Raw genomic sequence first — 15,774 nt, forward strand, 5'->3', positions numbered from 1 at the left:
AATGATCCAATTTCAGGTAACTAATACACACATACCCCAGTTTTCCTATATTCACCTATATGTTTTCCTCCAGCTACATAATCTTCAACTCTTCTATCCTAATCTCACACTTTTTGTCTTTTCATCTCTGGTCTTTGTCCCACCATCTGCTAATCAATCCCTCCCCCCTCACCTGTATCCACCAATCACTCGCCAGACTTTCTCCGGCTCCATCCTCTTTTCCAGTTTTTAAAATCTGCTATATAAGGGGTAATTATAACATGGCTTCCATATAACCATATAACAACTACAGCACGGAAACAGGCCCGTTCGGCCCTACCAGTCCACGCCGACCACTCTCTCTGACCTAGTCTCATCTACTTGCTCTCAGACCATAACCCTCTAATCCCCTCTTATCCATATACCTATCCAATTTACTCTTAAATAATAAAATCGAGCCTGCCTCCACCACTTCCACCGGAAGCCCATTCCATACAGCCACGACCCTCTGAGTAAAGAAGTTACCCCTCATGTTACCCCTAAACTTTTGTCCCTCAATTCTGAAGCTATGTCCCCTTGTTGGAATCTTCCCCACTTTCAAAGGGAAAAGCCTACCCACGTCAACTCTGTCCGTCCCTTTTAAAATTTTAAAAACCTCTATCAAGTCCCCCCTCAACCTTCTATGCTCCAACGAATAAAGACCCAACCTGTTCAACCTCTCTCTGTAGCTTAAGTGCTGAAACCCAGGCAACATTCTAGTAAATCTCCTCTATACCCTCTCCATTTTGTCGACATCCTTCCTATAATTTGGCGACCAGAACTGCACACCATACTCCAGGTTCGGCCTCACCAATGCCCTGTACAATTTTAACATTACATCCCAACTTCTATATTCGATGCTCTGATTTATAAAGGCAAGCATACCAAACGCCTTCTTCACCACCCTATCCACATGAGATTCCACCTTCAGGGAACAATGCACAGTTATTCCCAGATCCCTCTGTTCCACTGCATTCCTCAATTCCCTACCATTTACCCTGTACGTCCTATTTTGATTTGTCCTACCAAAATGCAGCACCTCACACTTATCAGCATTAAACTCCATCTGCCATCTTTCAGCCCACCCTTCCAAAAGGCCCAAAAGGCTTCATGAAGAGTGTGGAGATTATTTTTTTACAATTAATTCTATAGGTTCTGAAGATAGTCACGAAAAGCTGGAGTAACTCAGCGGGACAGGTACCATCTCTGGAGAGAAGGAATGGGTTACGTTTTGGGTTGAGACCCTTCTTCAGAGGTCTTCAGTGGTTCTGAATACCTCTTACAGAAGACCAGTTTCATGACTGTAAAGGCTGGCAATTCGCATGTATTTGTAAATAATTTGGGGGTTTCATGTATTTACTCTTCCCACTAAACACAAATTTTAGACTTATATGTTTGAGATAGGTGAGGACACCTTTTGGATTAAAAATTTCAATATATTTTACGCATGCTCTAGTTCATTGTTAAAGTGATCATTGGCACAGTTATAGGTAGGAAAAGTGACACGGTTCTGCGTAGATAATATAAGGAACTAGGCAAAAGATTTAAGAGCAACACCTCAAGGGTAGTAATCTATGGAATACTCCTGGTGCCACGTGCACAGTGAGGGTTGGAATTCCTACCACAGTCCTACCACAGTGAGGGTAGGAATAGGAAAATAGAACAGACAAATGCATGGCTCAGGTGTTAATGCAGGGGACAAGATTTCAGATATTTGGATCATTGGGAACTCCTCTGGGGCAGATGTGACCTGTACGAGAGGGATGAGTTGCATCTGAACTGGAGGGGACCAATAACCTTGCAGGGAGGTTTGTCCATGCTACTCTTGAGAGTTTCAACCAGAGGAGGTGGGGGAGGGGGTGCAGGGGAACCAGAGTAGTAGGTCAGAACTTGGAAAAAGTGGCGAGGGCCTAAGAGGATAGGACCATTAGGTCTCAAAGTGAAGACATGCATGGAGCGATGAAAGAATATGTTGAAGCTCATGGGCTGAAGTGTGTTTATTTCAATGCAAGGAGTATTGTGGAGAAAGCAGAAGCACGGCCAGCATCAGTGCGTGAGACTATGTTGTTGTGGCCGTTGCGGAAACGTGGTTGTGAGTGGGTTATTCTGGCAGCTTAATTCCAGGGTTTCATTGCTTTAGAAGTGATAGAGAATGAGGGACTAGAGGTGGAAAAGTTGTGCTACTGATCATAGAGACTGTTACGGCGGCATTCAGGGAGGACATACAAGAGGCTTTGTTCACTGAGGCAATATGGGTAGAGGTTAGAAATAAGAAAGGTGCAAGCACTATAATGGGATTCTATTGAACACCCCCCCCCCCTCCCTCTTCACCCACCCCCCAAAAAAGCAAGTGAGATAGAGGAACAGATATGTAGACCGATTACCAAATCAAATATGCCAATAATGACAATATTAGGGTGCCGGAAGGAAGGTAAGTTGTCCTTTCTTGCAAAATATTTGAAATATGTTCCTCCATTTATGTGGGCCTTGGTCAGATAACACCTTAAATTTTGTGTACAGATATCCTTACGCAAGGAGAGAATGCAATGGCAGTTCATCCAATTGATTCTGGGTTAAAAACAGAAAGTGTTAATAGCATGTCCGGTATTGTCAATGAAAAGATGAACAGAAAGAATTAATGTTTCACCATTAACTATTTTAATATTCTTATTCATCAGAACATGAGAAACACAGACTCTGCAAAAGCGCAGACTATATGAATTTGCACTTCAAAGTGAAATGGCTATACAATGAATATGTTCGAGATCTTCCAGCAATTAAAGGGACCATACCTCAATATCCAGCGTAAGTATCAAGAACCAAGGCTGCTATGTTGCAAGGTTTGAAATGTTTCACAAGTTAAAGGCCTTATATCATTAGACAAATGTGCATACACATCAAAAAAAATCTAACTGCGTCCTTTCTGTTTGTTCAAAGTTTATTTGAATCTTGATAATTATATTTGGTTGCAGGTGGTTTGAACAATTTGCAATGCAGTGGTTGGATGAAAATGAAGAGGTTTCATTGGAATTTCTACACGGAGCTCTTGAGCGAGATAAAAAGGATGGAGTATGTATTTAGATGCTATACATTCTATAATCATTTAGATTTTTGTTTGAGAATAGCAGAAAATCGCATATAGGATCGAACAAATTTGCTGGTTTACAGAAAACAGAGAGTAGTGCTCAGTGGGTGTTTTTTTCTGGTTTAGTTTATTGTCATGTGTCCCAAAGTACAGTGAAAAGCTTTTTGTTGACAATGTGCAGTGAGTGGTAGCCACAGAGGATGGTGCTTGAATCCCAGGATTTTATCAAAATTACTTGGATGAAGACATCATAGCCACGGTTATTGCCTTGCTAATGACATAAATAGGTAGGAAAATAAGTTGTGTGGGGGTCATAACACAGAACATTGAACATAGAATAGAACAACACAGGAACAGGCTCTTCGGCCCACTATGTCTATGCTGAACATGATGCCAAGTTACACTAATCTTCTCTGCCATATCCCTTCATTTCCTGCCTATCCAAACGTTTCTTAAATGCCGCCATCATATCTGGCTTGACCACTGCTCTTGGATCCAGGCACCCATCACTTTCTGTGTAAACATTTGCCCCTAATATTTAGTAAGACTGCTCTTCTCACCTTAAAGCTATGTCCTCTCGTCTTTAACATTTCAAAGGCATAAGGGAACCACAAAATAATATAGATCAATTAAATCAATCTATGACTCTGAGTGGGAAATGTCTAGCAAATGACACACAATGTGAAAAAGACATTGTTATCCATTTTGGTGGTATAAGTAAAGAAGAATATATGTAAATGACTTGGACGTAAATGTAGATGGGTTGGTTCATAGGTTTGCAGATGGCAAGAAGATTGCTGGGGTCATGGACTATGAGGAAGGCTGTCAAAGTATACAACGGAATATAGATCACCTTCAGAAAAGACTGGTGAAATTGTAGTTGAAGTTCAACTGAGCAAGTGTGAGGTGTTGCACTTTAAGAGGTCGAATATAAGGGAAAAATATTAATGGCATGACAATATTAATGTGCAGAGTGATCTTGGGGTCCAAGTCCCTAACTTCCTGAAAGTAAACCATAAATAGAGCAGTAAAGAGGGCACAAGGAATTGGGGCATTGAGAGTAAGAGTCAGGAAGTCATAATGCAGCTTTTGGGATTTCTGTTAGACTGCATTTGGAGTAATACTGAGATAAGGAAAAACATTTTCACCCAGAGAGTTGTGAATCTGTGGAATTCTCTGCCACAGAAGGCTGTGGAGGCCAATTCACTGGATATATTCAAGAGAGAGTTAAATATAGCTCAGGGATATGCAGAGAAAGCAGGAACAGGGTACTGATTTTGGATGATCAGCATGATTGTATTGAATGGCGGTGCTGGCTCGAAGGGCCGAATGGCCTACCCCTGCACCTATTTTCTATGTTTCTATTGCATGCAATTCTGGTCACCCCATTACTGGAAGAATGTGGAGGCTTTGGAAAGGCTGAATGACATAATGCTTGAAAATCTATGCCTCATATTTAGCATTAATGTTTCATCAATTTAAATCATTTATTTCAATCAATTTCTTTCAAAATAATTATCTAGGTAACTTTCCTAAATGATGGAAACTGCATTTCCTATTTCCTGGTATAAAACGTAATTTCTTTCAGTTTTTCCTTAGAATTGAAACCTTTCACTAATATGGTTAATGTTAGACTTTTCTTTACAAAGTTGGAGCATTTTGATAACCAGAACAAGATATTTATTAAAAGTCTGGAACAGCAAGGGTATATTGATTATGTTTAACTATTTCATCCAACTTGAATTTTAACCTGTTTAACAATATTGTGCAATATTCTATTGACTTTGTTTCTCTGTGATAGTAGAATGTATGTCTTTGATCATCCTTGGGTTGAACTTAAAAACACCATTCATGAGGAATGTGAACTATTTGTAATTAACAAAATCATGTATACTCTGACGCTACTTCCGTATTAATTTTGATCAAGTGATTTGTGGGGTACCCTTCTGATATTACTGCTCTTCATAATTTGTCTCAACATTTAGTTATCCTAATTGATAAATTAGCCTAAAGTTAAAAAGTGAATGTATGAACATTCTGGAATTCATGAATCCATAGTTCCCACTGCACAAATATCCTTCTTTGAAATTTTATCTCACAAACTTAGTTCTTAATTTAGTCTTAATCCAGTTTGTCATAGAGTGATACTGTGTGGAAACTGGCTCTTCGACCCAACTTGCCTACACCGGCCAACATGTCCCACCTGCCAGCATTTGGTCAATTTCCCTCCAAACCTGTCTTATCCATGTACCTGTCTAACTGCTTCTTAAATGTTTGGATAATCCCTGCCTCAACTAGCTCCTCAAGCAGCTTTTTCCATACATCCACCAACTTTTGTGTGAAAATGTTACCGCTCAGATTCCTATTAAATCTTTTCCCCTTCACCTTAAACCTAGGTCCTCTGGTCCTCGATTCACCTACTCTTGGCAAGAGATTCTGTGCATCTACCTGATCTATTTCTCCCATGATCTTATACACCTCATCCTCCTGCGCTCCAAGGAATAGTATCCCAGCCTACTCAACCTCTGCCGATGGCTTAGACCCTCATGTCCTGGCAACATCCTCGTAAATTTTCTCTACCATTTCCAGCTTGACAACATCTTTCCTATAACACGGTGCCCAGAATTGAACACAATACTCTAAATGTGGCCTCACCAACATTTTATACAACTGCAACATGACCTCCCAACTTCTATATCCAATACTCTGGCTGAAGAAGGCCAATGTGCCAAAAACCTTTTTGACCACTCGATCTACCTGCGACTCCACCTTCAGGGAGCTATGCATCTGCACCCCTAGACCCCTCTGCTCTACAATACTACCCAGTGCCCTACCATTCACTGTGTAGGTCCTGCCCATGGTAGACCCCCTAAAATGCAACACCTCACATTTTTCTGCATTTAATTTCATCAACCATTCCCCAGCCCACTTGACAATTGATCAAGATCCTGCTGCAATTTTTCACAATCATCTTCACTATCTGCAAAACCACCCACTTTTGTATCATCTGCAAACTTGCTAATCTTGCCGTGTATGTTCTCATACAAAAAGTAACGGGCTCAGTACTGAACCCAGTCACAGAACTCCAGTCCGAGAAGCAACCTTTCGCCATCACCCTCTGCTTCCTTTCATGAAGCCAATTTTCTATCCAGTTGGTATCCTAAAGTAGGAGTTATAACTAAAAGTTAGTGATGAATTGAAGGATATGGACAAAGTAAAATAGGCCCATTTTATGGCGTGTAAACACTGCGAAAGATTAATCGAGTCAAATAGACAATGTAATTAAATGTTTTTCTTTCAACGAGGGTTACAGCAAATTGTGAAAGAATAGTCTTGAAATCAGTCTCTCAATTGTAATTATTTTCTTTCACAAATTATATTCCTATGAGAATCATACTAATTATACAGACTGAATTTTGAAATTACCACTACTCCTGAAAATAAAGCATTGGGCAATGTTCTAGTGCATTTGAGTAAATGTAAAGTTGTCATAATTAATAATCAACTCTTCAATTGTAGATAAAGAAAATTTCCTTTAATTGCCCTGACAATAAATTAAAATCCAATTTAGGGCAAATAAATGTCCAGTCATTCGAAGCAAGAAATGTGTAATTATTGTGTTTGCGAATACAGGCTTCCATTGTTAAGGCTTGATTTGCCTTAATGCACAATTGTAAATGCTTTGACATTTTTAACTGAATTTACTTTTTGTACATCAGTTCCAGCAAACGTCTGAGCATGCTTTATTCTCCTGCTCTGTGGTAGATGTTTTCACACAATTAAATCAGAGCTTTGAGATCATTAAGAAACTCGAGTGTCCTGACCCGGTGATTGTTGCTCATTATATGAGAAGGTTTGCAAAGGTATGGACATATTTTTCAATGCATATTTGCCTTGATTATTTTATTTCATTGGACCATACACTAAAACATTGTAGAAAAATATATTGCATATCTTATTATTATAGTAATTAGTGATTCGTATAAGATTTCTGAAAATATTTAGTGCTGAGAACTCATCATTCTCTGTCCTGGAACTTGTATGAGATGTGCTTCTGTTAGTCATTAACATTTAAATTTAAAAATTGTAGATACATTTGTGCTAATATTGCTTATAAATATCGAGACACTGTTCGCCAGTAAGCCATTGATTCCATGCTCCTCAAATCATTTTCATTCCCGCTTATCTCGGATAGATTGGGCAATGAGTGTATTGGAATGCAGCACACTGCTCCCTTGACTGACCCACTTTACTGTACGTTTTGGGCAGATGATGGCAACACCACCTGCTCCCACCACCACCAAGGACTTTGTGTTCATTTCCAAGATGATTCATGGCAACACTGAAGCCCATTTGCAATTTTAAGTTGCTGTATGAGTGGAGGAACCATTGACTTCTTCTTACTAGTTAGAAGTTAGAACTGTGTTTAAATCAAAGCAGTGTTTTTCTTTTAAATGGATAATTCATTTTTTCCATTGTTTGATGTTGTAATTAATAATTCATGCGACATACACTTTACAGCAATTCTATCTGATGCCAATATACCAAAATAACATAACATTTTGCAAATCTACTTATGAAGCACATATTTTTCAAATTGATTTTTCTGTAATTTTGGCCCTGCAAAAATCAAATTATTGCATGTATTTACCAACAGATTGTGCTTATGTTTGTCAATAGTTGCAGAACAAAACGGAGTTCATGTGTGCTTGTTCTCTCTGCAGACCATCAGCAAAGTTCTACAGCAATACGCAGACATCCTTCTCAAGAACTTTAAGTCTTACTGTTCCAAGGAGATGTTGGTAAAGATATTTTCTTTACTTGATTACATATAGTTTCAGATTTAACACTTACAGCAACAACCCTGTTTTCATTGCAAAGCCTTTATGAAGTTTGAGCAAAACACAAAGTGCTGGAGTAACTCAGCAGGTCAGGCAGCATCTGTGGAGGGAATGGATTAGGCATCATTTTGCATTGGGTCCCTTTCTCAGACTGATTGTAGTAGGGGAGGCAGAAAGCTGGAAAAGAGGTGGGAGGGGAACAAAGCTTGGCAAGTGATATGTGGATACAGATGAAGGGGGTTTCGATTGGCAGATTAGTATGGGTGGAGTAAGTGACAAAGGCTGGAGATAAAAGGGAGACAGAAGGGTGTCAGATAGGTAGAGAAGAGGAGTAAACTGATAAGTTAAATGGAGGGATATAACTGGAAGAGACATGAGGGGGGAGTTGGAGAAGAGGGATAGTGGGAGAAATTGGTACACGTTGGGGTGGGAGGCACAGTGCAATGTTTATAATGTTCGGATATATACTACACAAACAGAATGAGGTGCTGGTCCTGCAATTTGCGTGTGCCCGGCCTCTGCCCAGAATAGGAAGTTTGGTATGGAAGTCGGAAGAGGAGTTAAAATGTTTAGCAACCGTTAGCAAGCAGGCTGTGCACCATGCACAAATGTTTGTGAAGCAGTTGCCTTGTCTATACTTGGTCTCACCAATATATAGGAAGCCACATTGGGAGCACCGAGTGCGGTAGATGAGGTTAGAGGAGGTGCATGTGAACCTCTGTCTCATCTGGAAGGGCTGCTGGGATCCCTGGACGGAAATAAGGAAGCAGGTGTAGGGACAGGTGTTACATCTGCGGTTGCAGGGAACCTGGGGAGGTGTTGGTTTGGGTGGGAAGGAATGAAGGAACTAAGGAGTTGCAGAGAGTGTGGTCTCTATGGGAAGTAGAGGGGATGAGAAGATGCGACTAGTCATGGGATCACATAAGGTGGCAGAAGTGTCAGAGAATGATGTGTTAGATGCAGAGGCTAATTGGGTAAAAGGTCTGGACCTTCATCCTTGTTCCATCTGGGCAGAGTGGGAGCCTAAGCAGAACTGCAGGACACAGAGGAGACACAGGTGAGGGATCCATTCACAACAGTAGGGGGTAATCACATTTACTGAAGAAAGAGGACATCTTGGAAGTCCTAGAAGGGAAAATCTCATTTTGGGAGCAGATGCGGTGGAGATGGATAAGTTGAGAGTAAGGGATAGATGGCATCCTTGTAGGAGGCAGGGTGGAAGGAGGTGTAGTCAAGGTAACTGTGGGAGTCACTGGGTTTGTATTCTTCAATCTAATGTCCATTGGCCCCTCAACCCCCAAATACTTTGCGCTAGACAGCATTTGTTCTGCCAGGAAGCTGCTCAGAGAAATAAAAGCAAAGGGCCAAATGGCCTGCTCTGCAGCAAATCTCTGCAAAGCTGTTTCAATCCGAATTTTCCTTCAATTTTCTCTATGGTTTCTCTGTTAAATGGAGTTACTGATAAATAATTATTTCCAATACTGACAATTATGACATTTTACCGAATCTCTCCTTCTACCTGGCTTGCTTCGTTTCATTATCTTGTGTTGTGTTTGACTTAAAGATGAGCTTCAAGACATATATATGTGTCAGTCCAACCTCTATAGCATTACCTGCATTCTGCCACAATTCATCATCTGAAACCCTCTTCTCTGCAGAGGTATCTCGAGACTCGAGGTCATTCTAAACACTGTTGCTAGTGTTCTAATTAGCCACGCATTAACCCTGTGCTTAACATTGTCTCCAGGTTTTCATCACCTCACTTGTAAAATTTTGACCTCTTGTTTTCAAATCCCGATGTTGTCCTGCCACACCCTATTTCCATAATATTTTAACTTTCTACAAATTTCCAATGGCTCTGCACACTTCCAATTCTAGTCATTTGATCATTCCCACATTTAGTTGCTCCACCATTGACAATGGCTCTAGTTGTCATGATCTACACAATGGAGTTTGCTCCCTTTCTTTCTCCTTTTAATGCACCTTAAAATGATCCTCTTTTACTACAAGTTTTGTAATTGTTCTCATATCACCCGGTCGCCTGGTGTCAAAATTTGTATAATGGAAGTCAAGGGAATCATAGAAACATAGGTGCACGAATAGGCCATTTGGCCCTTCGAGCCAGCACCACCATTCAATATGATCATTGTGTAGGAGCCATTTTGCGTTTATTAGTTATTTTTGCATATTATTATTATTATTACCTTGTATCCTGCTGTAGTTTGGACACTATAGAGTTCATGCGATGCTTACGTCGGGGTTGGGCGGAGCTAGAGTGCGGGCAGTTGGGTACATGCTGTCAGTGTGTGTGAGCCGAGAGGCTGCTGACAGAGGTCCAGCCAAAGGCTCCACCAAAAGATTCATTAGCCAAAATGTAATCAGTTGTAGATCCTATTGACAAGAAGATTAATACAGATTCCGCCAATGTTAGATCTGGCAGTTCGTATCGATCACGTAGATTGTGGTAAGATATGGAATTTTACCTAGCAAATCAATAACTGTCGATGACAAGAAATATGCCAATATGTTTATTGCGCCTTCAAATAAAGATGACTAACTATTCAAACGCCGAGGAGGGTCTCTGTTATTGATTGATTGCTCGAGTCATTAAGCTTATCGTTTCACCTGGTCTATGCAAGTGGCAGCTTGGGAGCTAATTGATAGACGAGAAGCTGGCCGCTACACATTGAATAATCTAAAATCACTACCCCGTTCCTGCTTTTTCCCCATATCTCTTAATTCCTTTAGCCCTAAGAGCTAAATCAAACTCTCTCCTGAAAACATCCAGTGAATTGGCCTCCACTGCCTTCTGTAGCAGATAATTCCACAGATTCACAACTCTCGGGGTGAAAACGTTTTTTCTCGTCTCACCCCAGCAGAAACTGTGACCCCTGGTTCTGGACTCCCCCAACATCGGGAACAATTTTCCTGCATCTAGCCTGTCCAATCCTTTAAGAATTTTACATGTTTCAATAAGATCCCCTCTCATCCTAAATTCCAGTGAATACAAGCCCCGTTGACCCATTCTTTCAACATATGTCAGTCCCTCCACCCCGGGAATTAACCTGGTGAATCATATTAGGATGTTTTTTCTCTTGTACCTGTCTTTACCATCTGCTCTCCCAGCATATCCTCCCACTTTCAAAATATTTATGCACAATAGATTTAGGCAAAGCCTAACTCAAATACACTTCAGTACAGTGCTATTTAGTCCATATTGTCTTTCCTCATTCTTTCTGACAAATGTATCAATCACACATTTTTATCTTAAATTTAATCCACCCGGCTGGTGGATTAAATTTAAGATTAAAATGTGTGGGAGAGCAGATGGTAAAGCACACTGTATCCTGTGCTTCTTGCATGGAATACATAGCAGGGAAATTATGATGAACCGTTATTAAATACATAGAGTGTTGCACCCAATTTTCATGTGTGCAATCTTCTAATTTAAGAAGGATGTGAAAGCTTTTGAGGGAGTGCAGAAATTATGTGCTAAGGTCTGGAGAAGCTGGGGTCTTGAAACATTGAAAGTTGAGAAAATTGAGACATCCATGAGTTATACGAGGTCTGGATATATAAACAGAAGGAAATTGATTCCAATAGCAAATGGTTCAAGAACCAGGGACACATTCAGAATTCTGTAAAGTTCTGACAGGTACAAGAGAAAAAAACATTGCACTCCACCAGTCAAGATAGTAGAAATAAGTTCAATGAGGCACTATGAAACGGAAACAGTCCAGCGAAAAGATCTCAACCTGAAACAAAAGCTGCCCATTTCCCTCCACGGATCTATCTGCCTGATCCACCGAGCACCGGGTTTGGGTTTTTTATTACAAAAGGGAATTGGATAAGTACCTGAGAAAAGTGCTACAAGGAAAGAGCACGAAATTGGGACTGACAGGATGGCTCCACAGGTACCAGCATGAACTCTGACAAATAGACACCAATGTCATAGTGATTCTTGCAGCAAAGGTTCATAGGTTGACAGACCTTGTATTCTAAATTTACAGTTTTGTGATATAAAAGAAAATGTGTATTTAAATTCATTCGTAACTTTCTGTTTTAATGTGTATTTTAACTTCATTTTGGATTAAGTTAAAATATATGTTAGTTCTGAATAGAACTAAGAAAACAATTGTTTATTCAGAGAGGGATGTCCAAAATTAGAATTCTATTTTCTCATGAGAACTGATGCTGAATATAGCTAGAGTAAATGTTATTGCATAAAAATGAATGTGGATTTGATATTTCTTGAAAGAAAGAGCCTGATGAAATTGAATATATTTCCTTTCTCACCAACAGCCTTGCATTCTGATGAACAATGTACAGCAACTCAGAGTTCAGCTGGAAAAGATGTTTGAAGCAATGGGTGGAAAAGAGGTAAGAGACTACATTTGAAGAGATTGGGTTTGCAGATTCAAACCTCAATTGTATTACAATAATTTAAAGTCTCTCTTGAAGAATTTTTTTTCCTCAGAATCCCAGAGCACAAAACCTTCACAAAAAGAGGTATATTTTGACTTGCTGTGATACAAGTTTCAAAATTAAGATACAAAATATGAAATCCATACTTATGCACACTCTTAAAAACCCCATTTGGCCGATGTTCCTTTCCTCTCCAATAACCTGCTCCAGTCAACTTGAGCGAGACCTTCTCTCATACCCTCAAAATTGGCCTTACCCCAGTTGAGCATTTTAACACGTGGACCCTCTCCGTCCCTATCCTTAACTATCTTAAACTTAATTGAACCGTGGTCATTGGTCCCATAAGGCTCCTCCACAAACACTTTATTAACTTGCCCTTCCCAATTTCCCAATACTAGATCCAGCATTGCCCTTTCACGTGTGGGGGTTTCTACATACTACTTAAGAAAACTCTCCTGAATACTTTTGAGGAATTGCACCCCATTTAAATCCTTCACACTATGATTTTCCCAGTCTATATTGGGAAATTTAAAATCCTCTACTACAACACCCTTATTTGACCTGCAGCTGTCTGCCATCTCCTGACATATTTGTTCTTCTAACTTGACTATTCGGGGGCTGTAGTAAACCCCCAACAAGATGACCATCCCTTTCTTGTTCCTCAGCTCCACCCGTATAGCCTCACGAGACGAACTGTCCGTAATGTCACCTCTGATCACTGCTGTGACATCCTCCTTAACCACCAATGCAACGCCCCTCCTCTTTTTCCCCTCCCCGCTGTCTCTCCTGAAGCTCCTGTACCCCAGAACATTGAGCTGCCAGTCCTGCCCCTCCATTAACCAGGTTTCAGTCATGGCTTCAACGTCCTGGTCGCTCGTACCTATCCATGCCCTAAGCTCATCTGCCTTACCCGTCAGGCCCCTTGCATTAAAATACATGCAGTTTAAATCAACACTCCTTCCTCGCTTCCGCCTTTCACCTGCCTATTCTGTCCACTCCATACCAACTTCTAGCCTCTCATGTGCCTCTATCCTGCATGAGATCCCACCCCGCTCGCAATCTAGTTTAAACCCTCCCGTGGAGCATTAGCAAACCTGCCCGGTAGGATGTTGGTCCCCCTCCAGTTAAGATGCAACCCGTCTCTTTTGTGCAGGTTAATCCTGCCCCAGAAGAGATCCCAATGATCCAAAAATCTAAATCCCTGATTTCTGCACCAACTCCTCAGCCACACATTCATTTCCCCTATCTTCCTGTTCTTACCTTCATTCGCACGAGGTACTGGAAGCAATCCTGAGATTACTACCTTGGAGGTCCTGCTTTTCAGTCTTTTACCCAATTCCGTAAACTCGTGTTGACGAACCTCCTTCCTCTACCTACCTATATCGTTTGTGCCAACATGCACAACAACATGCGGCTGCTCCCCCTCACTCTTGAGGATGCCATGCAGCCGCTCCGAGACGTCCTGGACCATGGCACCAGGGAGGCAACACACCATCCTGGAGTCTCGCCTGCTGCCACAGAATCTCCTGTCCGCACCTCTATCGAGTCCCCCGCCACTATGGCTCTGCCTGACGTCACTCTTCCCCGTTGAGCCTCAGCACCAGGGTTGGAGTCACAGCCCTGGCTACCACGCAAACTTGTCGTGTCGTCAGCTCCGACATCTCCCAAGAAGGTGTACCCTGTTTTCAATAGGTACAGCCACCAGGGGCTCTTACACTCCATGTTTACTTCTCTTCCTCGTTGTCATCCACCTTTGATCTTCTTGTATCCTCGGTGTGACAACCTCACTGTCGGTCCTGTCCAGGAAACTCTCGGTTTCCCGAATGGTCCCGAGGTCATCCAGCTGCTGCTCCAGTTCCTTAACACGGTCCTTCAGGACCTGCACCTGGACACAATTTCCACAGGTGTAGTTGTCAGAGGCGCCAACAGTGTCCCTGACTTCCCACATCCTGCAAGAGAGACATTGTAATAACTTGCCTGCCATTACTTCAGTGGACAAAATCACAAATTACAAATGAGATACACTCAGAGTTGAGTGAAATCTATTGCTTTCTCTGCTGCCAATAGCCTCCTTCTGCACTGCAATATGTCACAAGTTTAAATATCGGATACACGCAGAACCAATTCAAATGTAGCCTCCTTGCCAACTACTCGAGCCAAAGACTAACTTTACCTCCAAAGGCACTTCACCTCATCAAGGTTGCTCTCCTAGAACGAGCCCTACTTTTATTTGCTAATCAATTTACTAACTTACCAATTAACTAATTTAGATTTGGCAGCCAATCCCCACACTCGCTCCTTTAACTGCCACTCCTCTGCCGACCTTGAAGGTAAGTGTTGCAGGCTGGTCCTGACTGGTTTTTAAATGTCCCGCACTGAAAAACAGTGAAACAACTCACTGTTTACCTTTCTGCATTCAATCCCCACACTCGTAGAGATATCCTACTGCTGTTTCTTTAACATCACCCTGTTTTAGTTCATGCTAATTTATATTCCTCTGACACTGATCTTAAGCATTCTTCCCCTCTCCCCCTCTTGCATTTTGTGGTTGCACCATTAGCTATTGAGCTCCAACATTCCAGAATTTCCTTACTGAACACAGCTTCCATCCTATTACAAACTCACTGACTCCCACAACTCCATCGACTGCACTTCTTCCCACCCTGCTTCCGGCAAAGAATTTATCCCCTACTCCCAATTCCTCCATCTATGCCGCATCTGCGCCCAAGATGAGGTGTTCCATACCAGGACATCCGAGATGTCCTCGTTCTTTAGGGAACAGGGGTTCCCTTCTGCCAACATAGATGAGGCACTCAAATGTGTCTCGTCGGTACCCCGCAGTTCCCCTCTAGTCGCACCAGGGGCAGAGTCCCCATTGTCCTTACCTTTTACCCCATCAGCAGTTGCATACAACAAATAATTCTCTGACATTTTCACCACTTCCAACGGGATCCAACCACTAGTCACATCTTCCCATCTCCACCCCTTTCTGCCTTCCGCAGAGACCGTTCCTTCTGCAACTCCCTGGTTAACTAATTCCTTCCCACCCAAACCACCCCCTCCCCAGGTACCTTCTCCTACAACTGCAGGAGATGCAACACCTGTCCCTATACCTCCTGCCTCGACTCTGTCCAGCGACCCCGATAGTTCTTTCAGGTTAGGCAGTGGTTCACTTGCAGCTCCTCCAACCTCATCTACTGTATCCGTTGTTCAAGATGTGGACTCTTATACATTGGCGAGACCAAACGTAGACTGGGCGATTGTTTTGCTGAACACTTTCACTCAGTCCGCCTGGACCTGCCCGATCTCAAGGTTGCTAAACACGTTAATTCCCCTTCCCATTCCCACACTGACCTTTCTGTCCTAGGCCTCCTCCATTGTCAGAGTGAGGCTCAACGCAAATTA

General features: G+C 41.8%; 1 protein-coding gene across 4 annotated transcripts in view; it reads left to right on the top strand.

The window, feature by feature from the left end:
• Positions 1–15,774, top strand: part of LOC144592116 (protein unc-13 homolog B-like) — a 344,358-nt gene that overhangs the window by 270,776 nt on the left and 57,808 nt on the right. For all 4 annotated transcript variants that reach the window (XM_078396494.1, XM_078396502.1, XM_078396509.1 and 1 more), the window contains 5 exons: positions 2,697–2,823; positions 2,991–3,087; positions 6,823–6,966; positions 7,828–7,905; positions 12,247–12,324. In XM_078396494.1, coding sequence (XP_078252620.1) covers positions 2,697–2,823; positions 2,991–3,087; positions 6,823–6,966; positions 7,828–7,905; positions 12,247–12,324 — 524 coding nt within the window. The remainder of the gene's footprint in view (positions 1–2,696; positions 2,824–2,990; positions 3,088–6,822; positions 6,967–7,827; positions 7,906–12,246; positions 12,325–15,774) is intronic.

This window comes from Rhinoraja longicauda, chromosome 1, assembly GCF_053455715.1.
Source record: "Rhinoraja longicauda isolate Sanriku21f chromosome 1, sRhiLon1.1, whole genome shotgun sequence".
NCBI classification, from domain to species: domain Eukaryota; kingdom Metazoa; phylum Chordata; class Chondrichthyes; order Rajiformes; family Arhynchobatidae; genus Rhinoraja; species Rhinoraja longicauda.